The sequence below is a fragment of the Lineus longissimus genome, chromosome 19 (assembly GCF_910592395.1).
Source record: "Lineus longissimus chromosome 19, tnLinLong1.2, whole genome shotgun sequence".
NCBI classification, from domain to species: Eukaryota; Metazoa; Nemertea; class Pilidiophora; order Heteronemertea; family Lineidae; genus Lineus; species Lineus longissimus.
The window spans coordinates 4,681,549-4,703,283 of NC_088326.1; the positions used below are offsets into that span (position 1 = coordinate 4,681,549).

The 21,735-nt window shown below is 41.5% G+C and overlaps 1 protein-coding gene across 2 annotated transcripts; it reads left to right on the forward strand.

Annotated features, from left to right (window-relative positions):
• The first annotated feature begins 888 nt into the window (after positions 1 to 888).
• LOC135503331 (solute carrier family 23 member 1-like) lies at positions 889 to 20,325 on the forward strand. Of its 2 annotated transcripts, XM_064796872.1 has the most exons (12): positions 889 to 920; positions 1,080 to 1,295; positions 2,938 to 3,095; positions 4,160 to 4,254; positions 4,792 to 4,904; positions 12,529 to 12,710; positions 13,025 to 13,145; positions 13,828 to 13,984; positions 16,040 to 16,293; positions 17,810 to 18,080; positions 18,280 to 18,375; positions 18,531 to 20,325. In XM_064796872.1, exons 2-12 carry the CDS (start codon positions 1,083 to 1,085, stop codon positions 18,743 to 18,745), a joined length of 1,875 nt encoding a protein of 624 aa, XP_064652942.1. In that variant the 5' UTR covers positions 889 to 920; positions 1,080 to 1,082; the 3' UTR covers positions 18,746 to 20,325. The 2 variants fall into 2 exon arrangements, with proteins under 2 accessions (XP_064652942.1, XP_064652943.1); XM_064796873.1 differs by lacking the exon at positions 889 to 920 and having other exon boundaries at positions 976 to 1,295; positions 17,810 to 17,870.
• Positions 20,326 to 21,735: the final 1,410 nt, after the last annotated feature.

Below are 21,735 nucleotides of genomic sequence, written 5' to 3' on the forward strand. Positions count from 1 at the left end.
ATAACGGTTGGAGGGACAGATATCAAACCAGTCCAATGTGTCCACAATCTCGGTGCATGGTTCGATTGCAACATGTCCATGGAGACACATGTAAACAAAATGTGTGCCAATGCCTACTACGGTCTCTATCGGATACGACAAATCCGAACTTTTCTCTCAGAAAAATCCACCAAGACCCTAGTACATGCTTTTATCATCGCCCACCTTGATTATCGTAATGCTCTCCTAAATGGTATTCCCACCAAGTTGTCAAACCGAATCCAACGGGTTTTCAATTCTGCCGCGAGAGTTGTGTGTTTGGTGGGAAAGTTCGACCATATTTCCCCTGTGTTGGTTCACCTGCACTGGCTTCCAGTCAAGTTCAGGATCCAGTACAAGATACTGTTTCTAGTGTTCAAGTGCTTGAATGGGGAGGATATCTCAGATCCATGATTCAATTAAGAAGGTTTGATCGCCAAGGCCTTAGATCAGGACCTGCGATTTTCCTTGAGGTTCCTCGATTCAAGTGCCAGACTCTTGGTGGTCGTTCGTTTGCGGCGGCTGCTCCAAAGCTGCCGCAAAAGCTTCGTAACACTGATTCCCTCCAGACTTTCAAGTCCCTCCTAAAGGCCTACCTTTTTGCAGAAGCCTTTGGGAAAAAAGCGCACCAGAATACCCACTCGCTGATCAATGGGAGCGCTTTATAAATGCCAACATTGATTGATTGATTGATTGGTTGAACCCTTTTTGTTTCAGGACGTCTGTGCTTGGTTAAGGCATAATCGAGGATGAGGCGCGGCTCCAATCACGTGACTTACTGCCACCTTCATTGACGACCTGGATGCAAAATGTGACATGTGATATGTAGATCTTATTCAAAATGCAGATGTGAATCATATCTGCATGTAGCTCGCCATGTGTAATGGAAGTATTCATAACAGGTGCCGATCTTTCACTATGTGAATAATAAGGTCGTTTGCTCGTAATCTTCGGCCCGTTTTTTTTTGTGTTGCACACATATATCAGATTTAAACTTTGTGTCTCGGCTTTGTCGATTTAGTGTTTGGCATGTTTACAGTAATACTGATATCTGCTTTCAGCTAATGGATTCGACTGAACTAGGAGGGGCAGTCATGAATCAAAGTATAGGCCAATTTCCCCGCTCGTTGCTCCAGCAGGACACAGATGATCATCGAGTTTTCGAGGATGGATCCGTAATAAAGAGTCATACCGAGGCCCAAGACGAAGTGGAAGGTATGATGTATCGGGTCGAAGACAGACCCTCAATCTTAATGGCGGTTATTTTTGGATTCCAGGTACATTTCACATGTGTGCAGCCAAATAGCATGTTAGTTAGTAGCTATGGTCAGCTTTATTTAACCAAATAGTCTGATAGTTAGTGTAACATATGAATATGTATCAGGTCACTGGTAGCAGCCAATAGGAACATCCTGTGCCATCTCATGCCAGGCTCTGTTATGTAATGCTACCAGGTGAACCAAGGGGTACTTCCTGTAGAGAGGGAGATAAGCCTTGGCTCTGGTCGAAGATAGACCGATCAAAGGAAGTAAGAGGAAATAAAGAATATAAAGGATATATCACGTTGTCATTGAGTCGGAAACTGGAGGGCGAATGCCACTACACTACATGGCGACCCCGGCAGGCCTAGGCAAAATAATTTACCTACTGATACACACAGGGCCGTAGTCTGTTTTATCCCGCACGCAACTTTCTATCATATCCACTATTCAAAAGAACCAAATTATGTTGAGTGTTCTCAAATTAGAGGCTTGTTAAAGCTACTTGTATCATAGTGATACAAATAAATCTTAAATTGATACTCAACCAGTTAGGCTACAATTCATAGCAATACAGCCATTCAAAATCTTAACTGATGTTGCGAAAAACCGAATAATATCAATAAAAATCTACGTACCACTTTTACATTCTAACACGCCGCGAAATGTTCAGCTGCATTTGCAATAAAGCGTTTGTTCAGACATTCAGACACTCAGTGAAAACGAGAGGCAGTGTCTGCAAGCGGTAACATCTCTAATATATAGGTTCAAAACTAGTTCGGATAATGCAAAATAATCTGGAAACATAGTGTGAAACAAATTTAAATGTTGTCAAAGCAACATTGCATCCGCTGCAAAAATAAAACCGTGTCATTAATCAAATAAAGTTCATTTCAATGATGGTAAATCATGAAAACGAAAATCCGTTCTTGTTCTTAAATGATAGTAAAGACGATAGAGTTAATTCCAGATTTGGCATTTGCTTCTCTCTGCAACTTTAAATATGACGATGGCCATCGGATGGTCAGATGGCGGGCATAAACTTCGCTCCGGTGAAAACAAAATATACAGTGTTCCTATTCGCGTAACGGTTTCCATATTCGTTTCACATCGTTCCTTTAACCATTGTCATTTTTCATTTCGTTTAGTTATCATAACATCCATCCGGTTCACGTTAAATTATCCTGGGAAGGTGGCCTTGTAGTGTAGTGGATTTCGCCCTCCAGGTTCGACTCAATGACAACGTGATATATCCTTCATATTCTTTATTTCCTCTTACTTCCTTTGATCGGTCTATCTTCGACCAGAGCCAAGGCTTATCTCTCTCTCTACAGGAAGTACCCCTTGGTTCACCTGGTAGCATTACATAACAGAGCCTGGCATGAGATGGCACAGGATGTTCCTATTGGCTGCTACCAGTGAACCTAATACATATTCATATGTTACATTAGTAACCATTGTTTGTGCAAGATAATGCTTTATTAAGTGAAGTGGCCTGGTAAATAAAAACTATTGTTTAACCGCACGATTCCTGTACTCCAATGAACATTTTTCATTTATCACTGCATGTTAAATCCATTGAATATACTTGAATAAGGCTGTCATCTTGCATGCAAAAATGATACATGTAGAATTAACAACGCGTTATCACTATTTTCAGCAAATCATGGTGTCTATTAATGTTTGTGTTGGCCTGCCCTTGCTCATAGCCCCTTTCATTTGTGCCGGGGATCTGAACCTTGTAAAAGCCGAACTCGTCTCCACATTCCTCGTCACAAGCGGGATTGCCACATTTCTCCAGACAACCATCGGCGTGAGGTAAGTGGGACGATTCAAAATATGATCTTGGTGATCCGGTTACTCTAATAGCTGCAAGGATGACGGGAAGGAGAAGGGTGGAGTGGAATGCAACCGAACAGCTCTCACATGACTTTCACTGTTCTCTAAGCATGCGATATGTTGACATCTTCCTCCTCACAAAGTCCCTTTCTCGGACGTGTGTTACAGACAAGTGAGTGTTGGGGGTCGATTATTGTCTACAGACTGCTGTTTAGATGTTTGATCGATGACTCGAGGTACAGACCAGTGGAAGCTTGGGGCGATCATTGTCTGAAGACTACTGTTGAGATGTTTGATCCATGACTTGTGGTGCACGCCAGTGGATGTTGGGGGTCGATCATTGTTTGAAGACTGCTGTTGAGATGTTTGATCCATGACTTGTGGTGCACGCCAGTGGATGTTGGGGGTCGATCATTGTTTGAAGACTGCTGTTGAGATGTTTGATCCATGACTTGTGGTGCACGCCAGTGGGTGTTGGGGGTCGATCATTGTTTGTAGACTGCTGTTGAGATGTTTGATCCATGACTTGTGGTACAGGCCAGTAGGAGTTTGGGTCGATCATTGTATAAGGCTGCTGTTTGTATGTGTGACCAATGACGCGTGGTACAGACCAGTGGAAGCTTGGGGCGATCATTGTCTGAAGACTACTGTTGAGATGTTTGATCCATGACTTGTGGTGCACGCCAGTGGATGTTGGGGGTCGATCATTGTTTGAAGACTGCTGTTGAGATGTTTGATCCATGACTTGTGGTGCACGCCAGTGGATGTTGGGGGTCGATCATTGTTTGAAGACTGCTGTTGAGATGTTTGATCCATGACTTGTGGTGCACGCCAGTGGGTGTTGGGGTCGATCATTGTTTGAAGACTGCTGTTGAGATGTTTGATCCATGACTTGTGGTGCACGCCAGTGGGTGTTGGGGTCGATCATTGTTTGAAGACTGTTGTTTAGATGTTTGATCCATGACTTGTGGTGCAGACCAGTGGAAGCTGGGGTCAATCACTGTCTAAGGCTAATGTTTAGATAATGAATATTCCGCTTTCAGGCTTCCTATATTGCAGGGTGGAAACTATCTCATCCTCCCAGCCATTGTAGGAACATTATCAGTTGACCATATGAGATGCCCAGATCTCGCCCGTGGTGAGTAGCCTGCATTTGTAATGTCTTCTAACATGATGAACTCATTGACACACTCTATGAGGATGATTAGTTAAGTTGCCCTCTTGAACCGAATAACCGCACTACATTCTTAGTTCAGAAACAGAGGCAATATGACTTTTGCACTGTAATTGGTATTAGTTAACAATAGGTAATTTGTTAAGAAACACTATTCAAATTATTTTATATCTTCTACCTTGGTTCTCTTTCATTCTATTCGACTTTCGCATGAAGGCATCAGCCTTTAATAAGAAGATAAGAAGATTTTCAGAAAGACAATAAATGAAAGGTTTGCTTAAATCTCCACCTTTGAATGGTTCACTTGCTAATAGTATAACGTTCTTTTTCTACAATTTCTCCTGCTTCTTCTACCTCTTGAGCGTTCAGCAACCCCTATCCTAGCCCGTTTTGCACGATTTTCATGTCAGAGATTTTCCTCTCCTCAAACTGGTCGGTGGCCAATGCCACGGAGGCCAATCTCCACCAACTAGCTTAGCATAGTTTCCTTATTTTCTGCAGGTAATGAATCAATTCTGTCGAATCATTCACTCTTCAACTCCACATTGAATGCAACTCGTCTTAACGAAACAAACATAGATCGAACAGAAGTTTGGCAGATTCGAATGAGAGAGGTAATGCAGTCAAGGAAAGGTTGAAGACGAACATGATATTGGCCGTTTATCTGCCAGGACATGCATTAATATTAGTAGTGCTTAGTGATTTCGCTTATCTACCAAGGCATGCATCAATATTAGTTAGAGGTGCAGTTTATCTGCACTGGCACGCATCAATATTAGTTAGAGGTGTAGTTTATCTGCTAGGCCACGTATGTCACTCTCCTAACGAGACGGGATTCCTAAATGATCGGTTTTTCAGCTCCAAAAGAAACGGTGGCCGTGCCTAAAAGATCGGTAATTTTTCGCTCCTAACGAAACGGTGCCTCCAAAAGAAACGGTCAGTGGCGCAAAGTTTCAATCGGAATTTTTGCTATTATTTTATTTTTGTGTCAAGGGTACATAAGCAGTCCATCTGTATATCATCGTGGATTAATGGGATGTTCAAAATTAATATTTACACCATCAAAGATGCTCTTTACAGTCATAATTATAGTTATAATTTTTCACACAAATCTGCCGACAATATGTCTTTTTTCTATGCAATGAATTCACAGATAGGCGCAATGATGTGGACTTGTAGTATCATTCCTTATGCAATGTCGGGATTCAGGAGTTTGAGATCCGATAATACTGTTTAGAGGGGCAGTTTCGAGAGAATATAGGAAACCTGCAGTGGGATACACTAAATGGTCTTTAGGGCCTATCCTCGCGGCTCATCATGGGAAAGGAATAGAAGGCGAAAATAATTTAAAGCATTGAGAACGAATGATCTGTTTTAATTTTCTAAAAATAAACGTTATATGAATGATTGTAAATGTATATGCGCGATTCAAAATGTTCGAGAAGCCAGTTATTGCATTGCATTTGGAGTATATGGACCGTATTATCACACACAAAATATAATACATTATGGAAATGTACTTTGCGCCAAATAAATGAATAACACCTGACTTCTCTACTTTGTAAAACGATTGACAAAATGCCCCAATACTAATCAACAAAACGCTATATCGTCGGTATAAATGCACACAAATGTTGATTTCAATTATGAATAAGTAATTTACATGAACACTGTACGTTCACGCGATATTATAAGACGTGGTGGCGTTCCGACAGAATCAATGAAAATTATTGTGTAAACCACCTAAGAAAACACCTAAGTTACCCTTAGAACATGAACATTACCCTGAGAGACAGGAGTGCAGCCTATGAAGAGTTCTTTTTCAAAATGAGTAAAATGCATTTGAAAATACATTACATTACGTAATACAAAACGCATTAAAAGATTACCGCATTATTGCCCACACACACATGATCAAGGTGTTTCGTTCAATAAGAAGGAAAACTTGCGGAGAAAATAGTCCATGACACGATAATATTACTATGATGCCCATGATAGAAAAAAAATTGAGCAGACACTTATCCCATTTTGGAAAAGCGTTCTTTATCTAATGCTGTCGAGTCTAGTCTGTCATTTTATAAGGCCAATCATAACATTGGAGTCATCCTAGTTTACTTATTGCATTTTTCCAAAGATCGTATTCATTTGCAGCACGAGTGTCAAGGAAAACGAACTCATTGGGAATTCGGCCTAATATGTTTCATTCATAAACGAAGCAGAGCTGAATTTGAACGCTTGCTCAGGTCCGTAGAACTGAGGTTGTCTCGAAATGTATCAAAATTGTCTAACTGTTCTTCCGTTACAACGAATTGACCAGAAACTTTTTTCAGCCTTACTCCCTCTTTCTCAAGCTCCATGGCCCACTGCCTAGAGATATTGTTAATCCCCAAAGCAATCTCCGTGTCACCGAGATCAAGTGTCGCAAGATATTCAGGATCCTCTTCGTTCCCTTGCCATGTTAATTAATGTATCATTTAGGTCAATCGCATTTGTTACAGTAGTAGGCGAGCCTATATACTCCAAGGTATCGCTTGAGTTATTTGGTTCTGTATGAGGTTTCACAAGTGAAATGGTTGGTGAGTCAGCCGGTGTATCAATGGGTTCTAAACTGACGTAATGAAGTTCTTGATGGCTCTGTAGGCGATATAATTATCCCACTTGGATTTATTTAAATTATTGCGTCTCCAATGCTTGGTATAACTTGTATTCTTCGTTGTAACACCTCAGCTAATGCTAAGAGACAAACATGGTCCCCCCAGGTTCCGTCCTTTTGCATTTGACGCAAATACGCGTTCCAGTTATTGCCGGCAATAAACGAGGAAAGTGGCGTTCCGTCACTTGTCGTCGGATGCTGTCTTAAGTAGGCAACTGTTGTCTGCCGAAGACTGCCAGTATCAAAATCATTTACACCAATGCGTCTCAGTTGGTCTACAACTGCCGCAAACATACAGTCCCCATCCGCTTCAATAAAATTCCGTATTCCATACCCATTGAGTCTGGCATTCTCGAGGAGGTTCATTACTGCTTCGTCGTGTTCGCGGTTAGCCTTCTGCGACTCCTCTGTAGCCGCTTGAAGCTGCACCATTTCAAGCATTGAAATGGTGTGATCAATGTCACCAGTCCTTTCCAAATAGCCTGCACTAGGAACGTGGGGTGTTGCCATTCGGTGCACTGCACAAGGATAAACAGATTTAACTTTCTGACAGCAAATCCGGTGCATATTGTAGCTGCATCGAGGTGATGGCTTCCGTTCACATTCATTGTCGCATGCACACACCTTCTTTAATTTCATGAACTTGGGGGGATTTTCGCGTATCTTTCATTGTTTGCCCTCTTCGGTTTCCTTAGTAACTGATGTAAGCCTGTCCACCTACCCACTCGGTCACCATTTCTTCATCGTCGGCTCTGTACGACACTTTGTATCTATATTGTTCTGGATTTGCCTCAATTATAGTTCCTTGGACGGCAACTGGGGCTTTTATGATTCGGCCACACGCGCTACACGTTTATCCTTTCCAATAAACCTGACAAAAACTTCCTCATCCACATCGTGAACAGACGGAGGGCGTTTTGATCCTTTGAGCTGCCCTGGCAGAATCCTTGCGGATTCCTTTACGTCTCAATTCTGCAAATTTCAAGAACCCGTCAGTGCAATCTTGCTTCTCTTCTTCTGCCGTAGTATTTACTATGGAATCCTGAAAAAAAGGTATTATATGATAATTCGTGGCGTATGTGAACATACGAATTTTCCACACAATGAAACATAAGCCTCTTTTACACTACACAGTTTTTTAACCCGGTTAAACCGTGCCGTGCTCCACCCGGGCCGAGCCCGCCTCTGATGTACCATTTACACTACGCACAAGAATCCATCTCTGTCACCGCGCCAATTTACCTGGATCGACGCTCCGTCCTCTGTTTGAGGTAGGAAATTCTCATTGGCATTATTGGCACCTGCATCATCTGTTGCTGTGGAGGTCGAAGCCCGACTACTAGGCCTAGTGCTGTCTGCAGATTCGCTGCCTGAGGCTGCTGCGGACACTTTCTTCGCTTTTCCTTTTGCCTTGGGTTTCTTTTCTGCCGATTGTAGCAAAATTGAAAGCCTGGACATGGGCCTTGTACCTAGAATCTCGTGCATTTTGTCAAAATATTCCCATTCCTTTCTTCCTTTTCCAGAGCGAACGTTATTGTCTAAAACTTCGCGATATTTCTTCTTCAGCTTCTTGATCTTTTCTTGACACTGCTTCCACTCCCTGTCAGGGAAACCAGCTTCCTCCAGTCCTTTCGCAATCTCCTTGTACCATTTGTTGTTGTGGCGTGTTCCTTCTAGTTGGGCCTGGGTAACATCTTCCCCCCCCCCCCCCACAAGGCAATCAATATTTTGGTCTCATCTGCCGACCACGCTGTACCACGAGTTGCCATTTTAACGGCTTCAAAAGGGTAAAACACAATAAAGAATGGAAAAACGCTGACAGCAGTCAATGGCAGTTCGCGGGAATGACACCGAGGGATCAAGGTCGATCAGTGAGCATGCGCACTTCGCAAAAAGTGGTCCATGGAAGTAGGTCGAGCCTGGTAGCGTGTCTACACACTGCGTTTTTCATGCCGAGCCGTGCCCGACCCGGGTCGAGCTCACCACTCTTTGGGGGGTTCGACCCACATGAAAGTAGCACAGTGCCGAACCCTCTCAATCCATTTACACTACGTGTTTTTTTCCTGAGACGCGCTCGACGCGGGCTGAGCGCGGTTGAAAATGCGTAGTGTAAAAGAGGCTATAGTTAGTCAAAATTTATATAATTGTAAGTAACCGGCTGCGTCAAATATCTTATTTCCTTTAACAAACTCTCTCAAACAAATACACTAATACAGACCGGCCGATTGGCTTCATTTACCCTCAAATATGGGTAGGCACATGAACGTGTTGTTTGTCATTACCATTTTGAGGACCAGAAATTGTTTCAGACACTATCATTACATTAGGCCATTAAGTATTGTGTTTTAACAACTCTTGCAGATATCTTATATCATTTACTTTCAACTGGTCCAATGACTTGTGTGGAACTATGCATGACTTGTCTCCAATTACATCTAAGTTTTTATACGGTGGGCATCAATGTCAAACAAGGAGTGCGGTGCGTTCTTTAAGATGCTCACATTCAATGTTTCCTCTTCACATTCAAAGTCACTATATGATTATCGTCATTCCCAACTTTTAGTAGACTACCAGGGTGGTTGGATTGTCTTGCAAAGAATGCCTCAAATGATGATGTAGCTCCTAAAAGGATTAAATGTTATTATTATATATTCAAAATGCTAATCATCACTAATACAAAAACTGTAACGAAACAGTGTGACATACATCGATCTTTGACACACCTCTGACCAAGACATGTCTCTGTATTAATTTTGTTTTTTTCAATGACATGGTGCCCGTTATTACCATGGGCCTATATTACTTCTTGTGAATCACTGATAATATATATATGTTCAGTATTATATTTTCAATCTTAGGCTACTGCATTTGTATCAACGATACATGTTCGGTGAAGGCCAGCCATCATTTCGAGTAAACCATACGAATAATTCGTTATTGGAGGAGGTATGAAAGGATTCCCAGATGGGTGCGATGTAACATATTCGGCACTGCATTACGTCATATTGCACATAGTCGCTTTGCTTTTCCGAATAATCACGACACGTTAATTATGCTATTTACCTCCAAGTGACTCATGAGGAGACTCGTTGTAAAGCCTAGCGTAATGCGGTGTTTTCTCTACCCAATTTGTCAAAGCGCCGATGTCTGTGTTTGTTAAGTCGTATCGCAGCTTATCCTTCCACGTAGAATGTGACCGCTCGATCTGCAATTAGAAATTCAACGATAAATTAAGAAGCTGCATTCTGCTGTATACAGTCATTGAGTTTTACATTCACAAAAGGTGTTGACTGGGTTTAAAGCAGCCCGTCGGGGCTAACAACATACTAATCCTAGCAATTGCAAACACTGGACTAAACCAAAAGTAATGCACTGCACGAGCCGTATACCCATGAATTCCGGCTTAATACATTGTGATATTTTAATGATGTCTTTATGTAAACTGTGTATTTTGAATGAATGATGGTTAGCGTACAGCTTGGAGTAGTCAAGGTTATTACTCCAAGCGTACAGCAAGTCCCGCTGAAACTGAACTGAAATGATTTGTTGGTTCCTTCTTGAAAAACGTAACCTACCTTTCCTTGTGATGGGGATTGTACGCACTGCTGTGAATGATTTTCACGTTCAACAGCTTGCAGAGGGTGGTAACAACATTTTTGAATTCACCACCCTAGACACTCTGAATAATTCTGGGCGCACCGTATTCCATAAAGATGGGAAAAGTTCGTTGGTCACATTGTCCGCAGATTTTGATTGAATTGGACGAATCCAAACAAAGCGGGAAAAAAATTTAATTAGCGACATAACGTACTTAAATGTTTTATCATCGATTGTCACAGGGATCTTAGAAAATTCAACAAGGTCTATTTGACACCTTTCCATCGGCTGATGCGATTGGATCGACCGAAGAGGAGCTTCATTTTTGAAAGAGGGATTTCTCTCATACTGGTGTTTCCGGTCATTGGATTATGATGAAGGCGAAACAAATACTTTCCTGACTTAAAACGTCTGTAAGCAGAGATACTAACTTTAGATGTTAAAGTGTCAGACCATTTCACGTTTTTTTCATTCTTCAATAGAGCCATCAGTAAGTCATCATCAAGTATAACGCTTGAGCCACGACATCTTTAATCTTTTTCATCCTGAAAAAAAGACAAAGTATCAGAAGACAAAACCTTTGATATGCTGCATCAACATACAATTTTATTCAATGAAACCAGTTTGTGTTTGCTAATCCGGTACAAAAGAAAGTAGGCCCTACACCTACATAAATAAGCACATTAATCTAAGATTTGTATATTCTAGAATATTGCAAAAAGCAAAAGTGAATATTTTTTAGAATGATTTGTTCGCGCTATTATGCGATTAATAGGCCTAAGATAGGCCTAAGGAATGACTACATAAACCAGAAGATCCGGGGTACCTTTTTGAAGTACGCCTATTTCATTGAAATGGCTTTATATTGTCAGGATGTCTAAACGGGTACATTTTAATGAGACCCCCATTCGTTTTGGAATGGGTTCGATCCGATCGGATCCGAATGCAGTTTTCTTGGGAAGCGTCTAAACGCCCTTAATATATGCCTGAGAAGTAATACCTGGTAAAACTCAAGAGCGGCTCAAGAGATGCAGCAACTTAAGCCTACAACATACACTATCATGCAATGGAGCCCATATATGTAATTACATAGCTAAAAATTCTGTTAGTACTGCTTGTACACAATGTAACTGTATATAAGGCTACATTACAGGTGCCCTCTGATTATGCCTTGGGCTAGAGATGACCAGCAGATTCTTTACTTGTGCGATGCATAAAAGTCTCGTCTTCTAGCCTATCATAGTCTTTTGCTTACCTCGGAACTGTTGACTAATAAAGGCGCATTCAAAATTAGGGCTAAAGTAAGGCAAACATAGAAATATCGAATCATAACTTTAAACATTAAACATTCGCGGAAAGTAAACACGTGCTTTGCAATCTATCTTGATTCCGAATGACGTCATCAATTGAATAAGCGCATGCTCGCCGTTTCTTTTGGAGCGGCACCGTTTCGTTAGGAGCGAAAAATTACCGATCTTTTAGGCACGGCCACCGTTTCTTTTGGAGCTGAAAAACCGATTTTTTAGGAATCCCGTCTCGTTAGGAGAGTTGTATCAGCTGTTGTATTGCATATCATAGGTCTTTATATGACCCTTCCTTATTATTATGTATCTTTATTCATGTAATAATGGATTACATTGTGGTGTGCGTATAACAACTTATTCAAATCAACCCATTTGCTTTGGACGACTGTGTCTGCAATATGGCGTTCTTGAAAACCCATTTTAAAAACTATGGTGGCCCGTGATGCATGATCGGAGGATACATGCTGTGTACAGAGCCACTTCGAAAATATAATGACATCATGAGCGCAGAATGTGTTGCTGGGCATGAAACTGCCATTTTTTTGGCATTGGGTCTTTTGGTACGAAAAATTACCGATTTTTTAGGCGTGTTCACCGACGTCTTTGGACCCCCAAAAACAACATTTAAGATATGCTCGAGAATAGCAGGCTTTCGGAATAACACAGCATTATGATTTATTCCAGCTCCAAGGTGCAATGATCATGGCGTCCCTCGCACAGTTTCTTCTTGGTGCATCTGGCATTCTCAACACACTGCTGCGGTTTATCGGGCCCATCACGGTAACGCCAGTTATCATGCTTATTGGTCTATCACTCTTTAAATATGGCACGGACTTGATGCAGAAATATTGGGCAATAGGAGCAATGTAAGTCGAGCTCCTGGGTAAGAATCCGTACGGAGATGTCGTCGAGGCAAATATTACAGAGATACAAAATACTAGTTGCAACAGCGCCGATCTTATCACGTTAGTCTTGGTATTGAAAGAATATAGATAGACGACCCTGGCCTGCCATTGGCAACTAAAACATTACACACATTGCGTAGATAATGATTGGCAGACTTCCCTGCCATTCGCAACTTGAACATTCCAGGCTGATGGAGAACCGTTATTTTAGAGTACAAAATTGCGGCAGAGGGTTTGGAATTGTTCACTGTAAATTTTAAATGTCTCGATTCCAGGACTACTGCTCTACTGGTCACCTTCTCCACATTCATGCGTGAACTCAAAACTCCCGTGGTTAGCTGGTCCAAAAAGAGACGTTTTCATGTTGTCTGGATACCCTCATTTAAACTATTCCCTGTAAGTAGAACAATGTGGTACATAAAAGTGCTGCATTTTTGTTATTGTTTCTCATTTCCAATCGAAATTAGCTATTGTATTAATGTGTAAACTAATGAAAATGCCGAAAAGTAGCTATACTCACAGTTTCGAAGGCGATATCACTACAAATGCACATGGACGTCCACTCTCTTTGCCAGCTCATTTCACAAAGAATGAACATGTCCATTCATCGCCTCACTCGTGAAATGACATGAAATGACGTGAGACGACGAATGCGGGCAAAACTTACAAAATTCACTTCAATGAGAACAGGTCAATAGGTTTCCAATGTCCATTCATCAGGTCACGAATGACAAGTGACAAATGAGTCGTGAGTCGATGAAACGTGAGGTCTATGTAACTTCAGCCTCACATCAAGCAGAGCAGACAATGCTACACTGCGATCGGGGCATGTTGGAATGCAAGAAGCTCCCCGATTATCCCACGTTACTTATGTACAAGACCTGACCGTGTAGGCCTATTATTGCCTGTGCCGCTGTCAATGAGGAGCCAGCCCTGAATTGAAACTGAAACAGTTATTTTGCTACTGGAGAGCGAGAGAGAGAGAGAGAGAGAGAGAGAGAGAGAGAGAGAGAGAGAGAGAGAGAGAGAGAGAGGAAACTTTATACCTCCTCAATAATGATTTGGACAATAATTTCAGATTCTCCTGAGCCTGCTGATTTCGTGGATAGTGTGTTGGATCATGACCGCCACTGGTTCAATCACGGATGACCCGAGTGATCCTGCCTACACGACAAGGACTGATGCATCTCTTGACGGGTTGTACCAGGCAAAGTGGTTCTTTGTACCATACCCAGGTGCGTTCGAGTAGGAAGGGTTTAGGAAAGATCATGAACGCTCATCTCTTTAGAGATAATAACCATGGGTGGAGGGATAGATAGTTGGCCCGTTCATCTCCTCAGCCGTAATAAGCATGAGTGCAGGGATAGATAGTCGGCCCGTTCATCTCCTCAGCCGTAATAAGCATGGGTTCAGGGATAGATAGTTGGCCCGTTCATCTCCTCAGCCGTAATAAGCATGAGTGCAGGGATAGATAGTCGGCCCGTTCATCTCCTCAGCCGTAATAAGCATGGGTTCAGGGATAGATAGTTGGCCCGTTCATCTCCTCAGCCGTAATAACCATGAGTGCAGGGATAGATAGTCGGCCCGTTCATCTCCTCAACCGTAATAAGCATGGATTCAGGGATAGATAGTTGGCCCGTTCATCTTCTCAGCCGTAATAACCATGAGTTCAGGGATTGATAGTTGGCCCGTTCATCTCCTCAACCGTAATAAGCATGGATTCAGGGATAGATAGTTGGCCCGTTCATCTCCTCAGCCGTAATAACCATGAGTGCAGGGATAGATAGTTGGCCCTTTCATCTCCTCAGTCATAATAACCATGAGTTCAGGGATAGATAGTTGGCCCGTTCATCTCCTCAGCCGTAATAACCATGCGTGCATGGATTGATAGTTGGCCTGTTCATCTCCTCAGCCGTAATAACCATGAGTGCAGGGAATACAGGATGTCTCATAAAAAAGGTAATCCGGGCGAAATGAGTTGATATTTTTGAACCATTCATTATATAGCTTTTGACATTTTAGCACACTAAAGTAGAAGCTATAAGCTTTGTGGTGATACCATTGTGACGTCCACGCAGTCACGCATGACTGAGCACCATGGTATAATAAAATGACGGGCAGAAATGAACTTGTTCCAAGTTGGGAAATTCCATGCAGTTGTCCTCACACATGATTTATTGTCAATAGTTCATTGATTCATGAGTTTTATGTCATAACTGGGAGGGGTACTTTCAGGCGCTTATGGCGGGCACAGGATGGTGGTCCAGCACATCGCCTTCGCGCAGTTCAAGAAACCTTGATGGTCACTGCTTTGTTCGGAGAACGAGTAATCGCGCTGCACCGCCCAGTGGAGTGGCCACCAAGGTCACCAGATTTGACTCCCTATGATTTTTGCTTTGGGGGTACCTGAAGAACAAGGTTTATGAGACTCCAGTTCAAAGGTCGAGCAGAAGCGAGAGCTCGCATAATTCGGGAGATCAATGAGTTGAGGGACAATGCAGAGGTGTTGACACGGGCTGTTCAGGATATGTGTCGACGTCGCCAAATGCATCCAAGGAGGAGGGGGTCATCACGTGGAGGGTGTTATGGCTTAAATTGTAAAAATTTTGAATTCAGGTAAAATGTGATTTATCTGAAAGAAAGTAATGAGTTGTTGATCATTAATCATGCTTTCATTCTCAGCCACGTAATGTGGCTTATGTCAAGCTTGAATTTCCCTACTTGGAACAAGGTGATTTCTGCATGTCATTTCAAGACCATGATACTCAGTCATGCATAACAGGTTGGACGTCGCAATGGTATCAACACGAAGCTCATAGCTTTTACTGTACTGTGCTGCAATGAGAGAAGTTGTAGAAAGTATGGTTCAAAAGATATAAACCCATTTTGCTAGGATTATCTTTTTTATGAGACACCCTGTATAGGGGTATTCAGTGTTATTCAGGTGTATATCTGGCGTTACCTTGTAAAGTACCAGTTATTTAAATCAGACTGCATGTCTTTATATGGGTACCAGAGGTGCGATTTATCTTTTCAAGGCATTGAAGATGTCGATGTTACATGGAGAAAAAACATTAGGAAATTACTAGGTTTGCCGTACCGTACAAATCTGTTCAAGTCTAATAACTCGTATTTAAAGCTCTGCAAATGCATTATGCTGTATTACCATAAGTGTAGGGATATAATATACAGTTTGCCCGTTCATCTCCTCAGCCGTAATAACGGCATGGGCTTCCACCAAGGTTTGTTTAGCTTATATACCTTATATTTGCATTTTCTCGCCCATGTAGGTCAGTGGGGTCTACCCACCGTGAGTGCGACAGGCTTCCTCTTTATGTTCATGATCTTCATCGCCTCGATGATCGAGTCGGTCGGTGACTACTATGCCTGTGCCAGAATCTGTGAGGAGGCACCACCACCCCTGCATGCGATCAACCGGGGACTGGCCATGGAGGGTTTTGTATGTCTATTAGCTGGCTTGTACGGCTCAGGCGCTGCACTGACATCCTACAGCAGCAATATCGGCGCCATTGCGATAACAAAGGTAAACATCTCACACCTTTTTACATACAATTAATGTAAGGTAAAATGGGGGTAATTGTAGCCCCTTTTTCACCTATAACTTTAGTTACGCAAGAGATTTCCAGGCAGATTCACTAAAACTGGCCAGCATCTTGTAATGGCACCACTCCTAATTCTAAAACTATGCCTCAGAGAGACAAGAATGCAAGACTTGTGGTCAGGGGCTACAAATACCATGTGGCCTTCGGGTACCAGGCTAAAATTTAAAAATGCATGTTTTTTTATGTATGAGACATGTTTTTCACAGGTTTATGGTCTTTATGAGTAATAAAGCTTTCAATATTATTCCGATCTCGATCGACGACGAGATTTTTCTGGAATTGAACGATAATTATTGAACACATTAAGTGATGTTCGATGCAATCACTTACCATCAATTTAAATAATATCGTCGCAAATCAGACTGATTTTAAACTGGTGTAGAAACACAAAGTTCTATTTATCACATCTGTTGTACATTACACAATGTGTCAGACAACAGCTTGTGACATTCTGAATTGACTGAAGGTCTTGTAGTGCGCCATTAAAAACTGTATGGGTAAGTTATGGGTCATGTATCAACCCCAACTATAGCTGGCACCCCTTAATGGTAATGAAATGTACACATGCTGCTATCTAGTCAATGGTGAGGCTTTAACTAGAGACGCCAGTAACTTTGATAAAATTAATATTATTTCTAAATAATTTTAGATAAACTAGTATTAAACCTCAAATGTATCATTGTTGGAACATAAAGGGTTAACATTGTATCTCATTCGGATAGATTTATGATCAAAAAATATATAATTTGGGCATAAGAATAAAAAAACCTAGCATTTTCATGATTCATGACAGGATATATTGAGCTGTTTATAGGGGCTACAAATACCTCGAACCAACGGGCTACAAATACCCCGAGGGTACCTTGGTCAGAAAAGTGACTTTACTTTTCAAAATGACATCAAATGCCGCATACAACATTCTCTACACTCAATGCTGATGATCTGAACCAAGTTTCAAATATATCAATGCTCTGCAAGTGTGAAAAATTCAGACCTGTAAAGAGTTCGATCCCATTTTTTTTGTGCATGTGTGTGATTTGTTTACCTCTTATCGCCAAAGCTCTTACATAACATGTTGCATAATCCAAAACTATTTATGTTGTGATACTCAAGAGTCACCTCTTTCATATCCATGCTTGGGTTGGCTGAATAATTCCATGGTTACAGGAATATGATTCAAAAACATTGCCAGGGGCTACAATTAGACCGGTGTGACGGGGATAGTAGTCCTAGGGCTGATAGTCCGTGTAACAATAGTCCGCATTGCTAAATGTTTTGGTTAGGGTTAGCGGTACAATAGATCATGCTGCTTAATACAATGCTACCGGACTATGACTCCAGGGGGACTATATCCGCTGTCACACCGGGGCTACAAATACCCCATTTTACCTTACATAAAGAAGGACAATCGTTCTCTAATGGTTATTGCATTTTCAGGTGGGAAGTCGACTGTGCTTTCAAATAGGCGGACTGATATTCGTCCTGTGTGGAGTGATAGGTAAACTCGGTGCCGCATTGGCCATGCTACCTGAACCTGTTCTCGGTGCTCTAATATTCACTCAGTTAGCTTTCATCGTGGGGGCGGGGATGTCCAATCTAAGTCACGTGGATCTCAACTCCAGCAGAAATCTGTCTATTTTAGGATTTTCGTTGACACTCGGTCTGGCGATACCGTCATGGCTTAGCCATGGAAACTCGTTCGAAACTGGTGAGTGTGGGCAGCATGCTACTTCCATGCATTTCTCATCAGTAGTGATGGTAAAAAAGCATCTTACTTAAGTCTTTCTCAGTTACCTATGACACTATGCATATAGTCTTTAGAGCAGTATCGGTAATAAAAGTATTTTATATATCATTCTTCCCAAGTGGGCCCTCTACGTATTTACGTCCGTTCTTTTTATTTCTAGGCAATGACCAAGCTGATTTGTTTCTCAATGCCTGGCTGTCGAACGCCCTCTTTATCGGAGGCATGACAGCGGGTTTCCTTGACAACCTCGTTCCAGGTGAGTGCTCACTAAAGCTTGCAGAATACCTTGATCTATGGCTCACTGACCGGTCCCCGCATCACCCGGACCGGATGGGCCGAACCATATCCGTTGTGTTCTTCTGGGTTATTCCTGTCGTCACACTCCTATCACTGATTTATCTTTCTTGATAGGCACTCTTCGAGAACGCGGTATGTTGAACTTCGCAGGTGGCACTGACGAAGAATTTCACGTCAAAGGAAGCTCACGAATCTACGATCTTCCCTATATCATGCCTTGGGTCAGAAGCGTAAATTTCTTCAGATACGTTCCGTTCATGCCGACCTTTGACCCAGAAACCTTGACGCCTTTCAAAAAATGTCGAAAGAGGAAGGGCGGTAAGAAGTGAGGCCACAATGGTAGTTGATAAAGTATGGAATTAGTGAAACCTTGGAAACACTGATAAACCTTGTAATATTCAATGTAAACCATGGAATCACTGTGCAAATAGCGCGGGAAATCGGGTGCGTTCCTTCCACGATTTATACCCTCCCAACTGACAGTCTCGTCCCAGCTGACTTTATTGATAGCAATTTGCCAGTTAGTTCAGAAGCCAACATTTTTAATGTGGAGGATGACGTCATCAATTGGCAATGCGCTGTGGTCGTTAAAATATTTTATTTCTCTTCAATGGAAGCAAAAATTAGTTTTTATGATTGTTTTGTATTCCATAGACGATAAAGTATTATGCTCGGTACTAGATGCACGAGATCATAGGACAAACACACACGTGAATAAAAAAAACCGCTTAGAACTGGTGACGTCACAAAGATCTCTGCATCCCTCGATGCGTACTGGAAGATGTAAGAAATCGCTCACGGCGAAGGAAATTTTCATCCGCAAACTTCGGTAATAATATATATAAACATACATGACTAGGCTTCTTTTATTCATCGTTTGTTATAAAATATCAGTCAATCATAGACAATTAGGCCCAGACATAGTCGTCAACCTTATCCATGCATAATGCATGACAGGCCCCCAACTTCCCAAGCAACTCGTCTGATCGAAAAGGCCCCGCGTGGTGGTGGCGTATTTATAAGCGGAGCGCTATTGGTCCATATTATGGGTGTGTGGTGGGCGTGTCTTCCCATATTTGGGAGATCAGTACTGTACACTGGAGGCGAGGAACAACTGGGTTGTTTTAAAATATAGACTATTGAATCGGATATGCGACAGATTTCTAAATTACCATAAAATTCCGATCTGATCATGTAAGAATAAGCTCCAAATGTTGATTCGTAACCACGTTAGGTTCGAATGGCATTATTTCATGTTTTTATGCATTTTAAGGAGTGTTTCCAAGGTTTATCAGTGTTTCCAAGGTTTCACTAATTCCATACTTTATCACCTACCGGCCACAATGGTTTTGCGAAAGTCGTGAGAGCTCCTGGAGGGGCAAACCTGGCCGATGTTTCTGACGTGTAGGTCTATACGCTACAAGGACGGCGATTATCAGTCAAACGTGAGGAAACCTAATATGTGGCTCAAACAGTAATGTAATGTATTCACAAATGTATCTAATGTGTCTTAGTCATCAACGGCCATGTGCACCGTTATGTGTACAAATTCAAATACACTATCGACGATTATCACTGCTATAATGGAAGTAGAGGTGAACTAGTTTGAAATGCAACTCCTCCGTCAGTTTAGATCGGATGATTAAAAAACTCCTCCTCAGAGTCGGGATTCATACAGAGCCGGTGTAATGTTTTTGAGTGTTTCTGTTTTTGAGTGTTTCTGTTTTTGAGTGTTTCCCCTCATTGTTTCGGAACGCTCAAAAATAGATTGACAATTTTGTTTCTGCCTATTGTTTGGAAACACTGACACATGGGAAACAACCACAGATCTTACACCGGTGTAACATCTGTGGTTGTTCCCCATGTTTCAGTGTTTCCAAACAATAGGCAGCTAGAGAGACCATGACTTTTCAATCTATTTTTGAGCGTTCCCAAACAATGAGGGGAAACACTCAAAAACAGAAACACTCAAAAACATTACACCGGGCGTCTGTAATGCAAGAAATGAGAAATCAAGATATATTATAGAAATGAAATAGAAACGAAATAGAAATGGGTGTTTATAGAAAGTGGAATCAGCATAGACGGCATTTCATTATTTCATTTTTTTATTTCTTGCTTTACAGACGCCCTACAGAGCGGGCTTAGATATTTGGATTCTGTAGCGATTATAGAGAAATAGCATTTTTTGTTGCTTCCATATGGGGGCATGGTCATCATCATAAGGTAGATTGTCAAAAGTCAACAGGAGTTCTCATTAGCATATTGGAGCATTTCATGAGTCAACAGTGCGGAAATTTATCATATACCCTGGTGAAGTGATCCGGCAGACAAGACCATGAAAACCTCCCAAAAATGTCCCAAAAATGCATTCAACTTCAACCAAAATTATGGACAGTGCTCCAGGGACCGGCTTTTATAAGACAACACAAACCCCACCGCTCTTCATAACTTTGCAGACGACAGGTCATAATTATTGTCATAATGGCAATTTCGATAGCTCGGCTTGACGCACAATCGATTATTAGATAGATCCGCGCGTTCCTCTCTCACTAAAGATAATGGCCACCCCGCGCGCTATTCTCTGTGTGAGACAAGACCACTAATGAATATTCATAGGTTGGAGGGTCCAGGCCTATCTATTAGACGAGTGCATGTTTTTTACTCTCAAGTACATATTTGGAGAGGTATTGAAAAAATATTTGTTGTGGCAAGTCTACAGATATAAAGAAATTATTTGATGAAAAAATTAATTTCGAATTTTGCTAATTTGGTAATAGGGGGCGTGTTTTGAGTTTTTTCTGCCAGTTGGCTGAAAAGAGTGGAAATATCAAAGTCTGTCTAATTTGTCGATTAAAAAAAAATTTCCGTGGTCAATCACCATTTTATTTTTCACCATTTACTTGCCCGACTGTCCGGAATAACATAATCTAAATTTCAGATTCACAACACCACGCGTTCTTTGATGCGTCGCGGTCAAACATTGACAATTTAACTGATAAAAGGCTTAAAAAATCAATTGTGGTCTTGTCTCTATTTACACTACATTTTGGGTCAATATAGTGAAAAATTTGAATGTGCTCAAATCACTCTAATTCATTTAGAATATTGTATTGCTGATGATTTAAAGTCAAAACAAGCTAAAATAATGAGAAAAAAACTTAATTTGACCCAAATAAGAGTCAACCTAACCCCGGTCTAAGTTCGGTTTCATTTTTACAAGTCTTGTTGTTTTGCCATTCATTTTGTAATTTCTTTGAAACTACTTAGGCCTTGATTCTGAAAGTTGTTCCCTAAGCAGCAAAGATATTCCTAAATC

Coding starts and splice junctions, on each gene's coding strand:
- LOC135503331 (XM_064796872.1), top strand. CDS start 1,083: ATGGATTCGACTGAACTAGGAGGGGCAGTCATGAATCAAAGTATAGGC. Junction 4,255..4,791: donor ATGCCCAGATCTCGCCCGTG/GTGAGTAGCCTG, acceptor TATTTTCTGCAG/GTAATGAATCAATTCTGTCG. Junction 4,905..12,528: donor GGCAGATTCGAATGAGAGAG/GTAATGCAGTCA, acceptor GATTTATTCCAG/CTCCAAGGTGCAATGATCAT.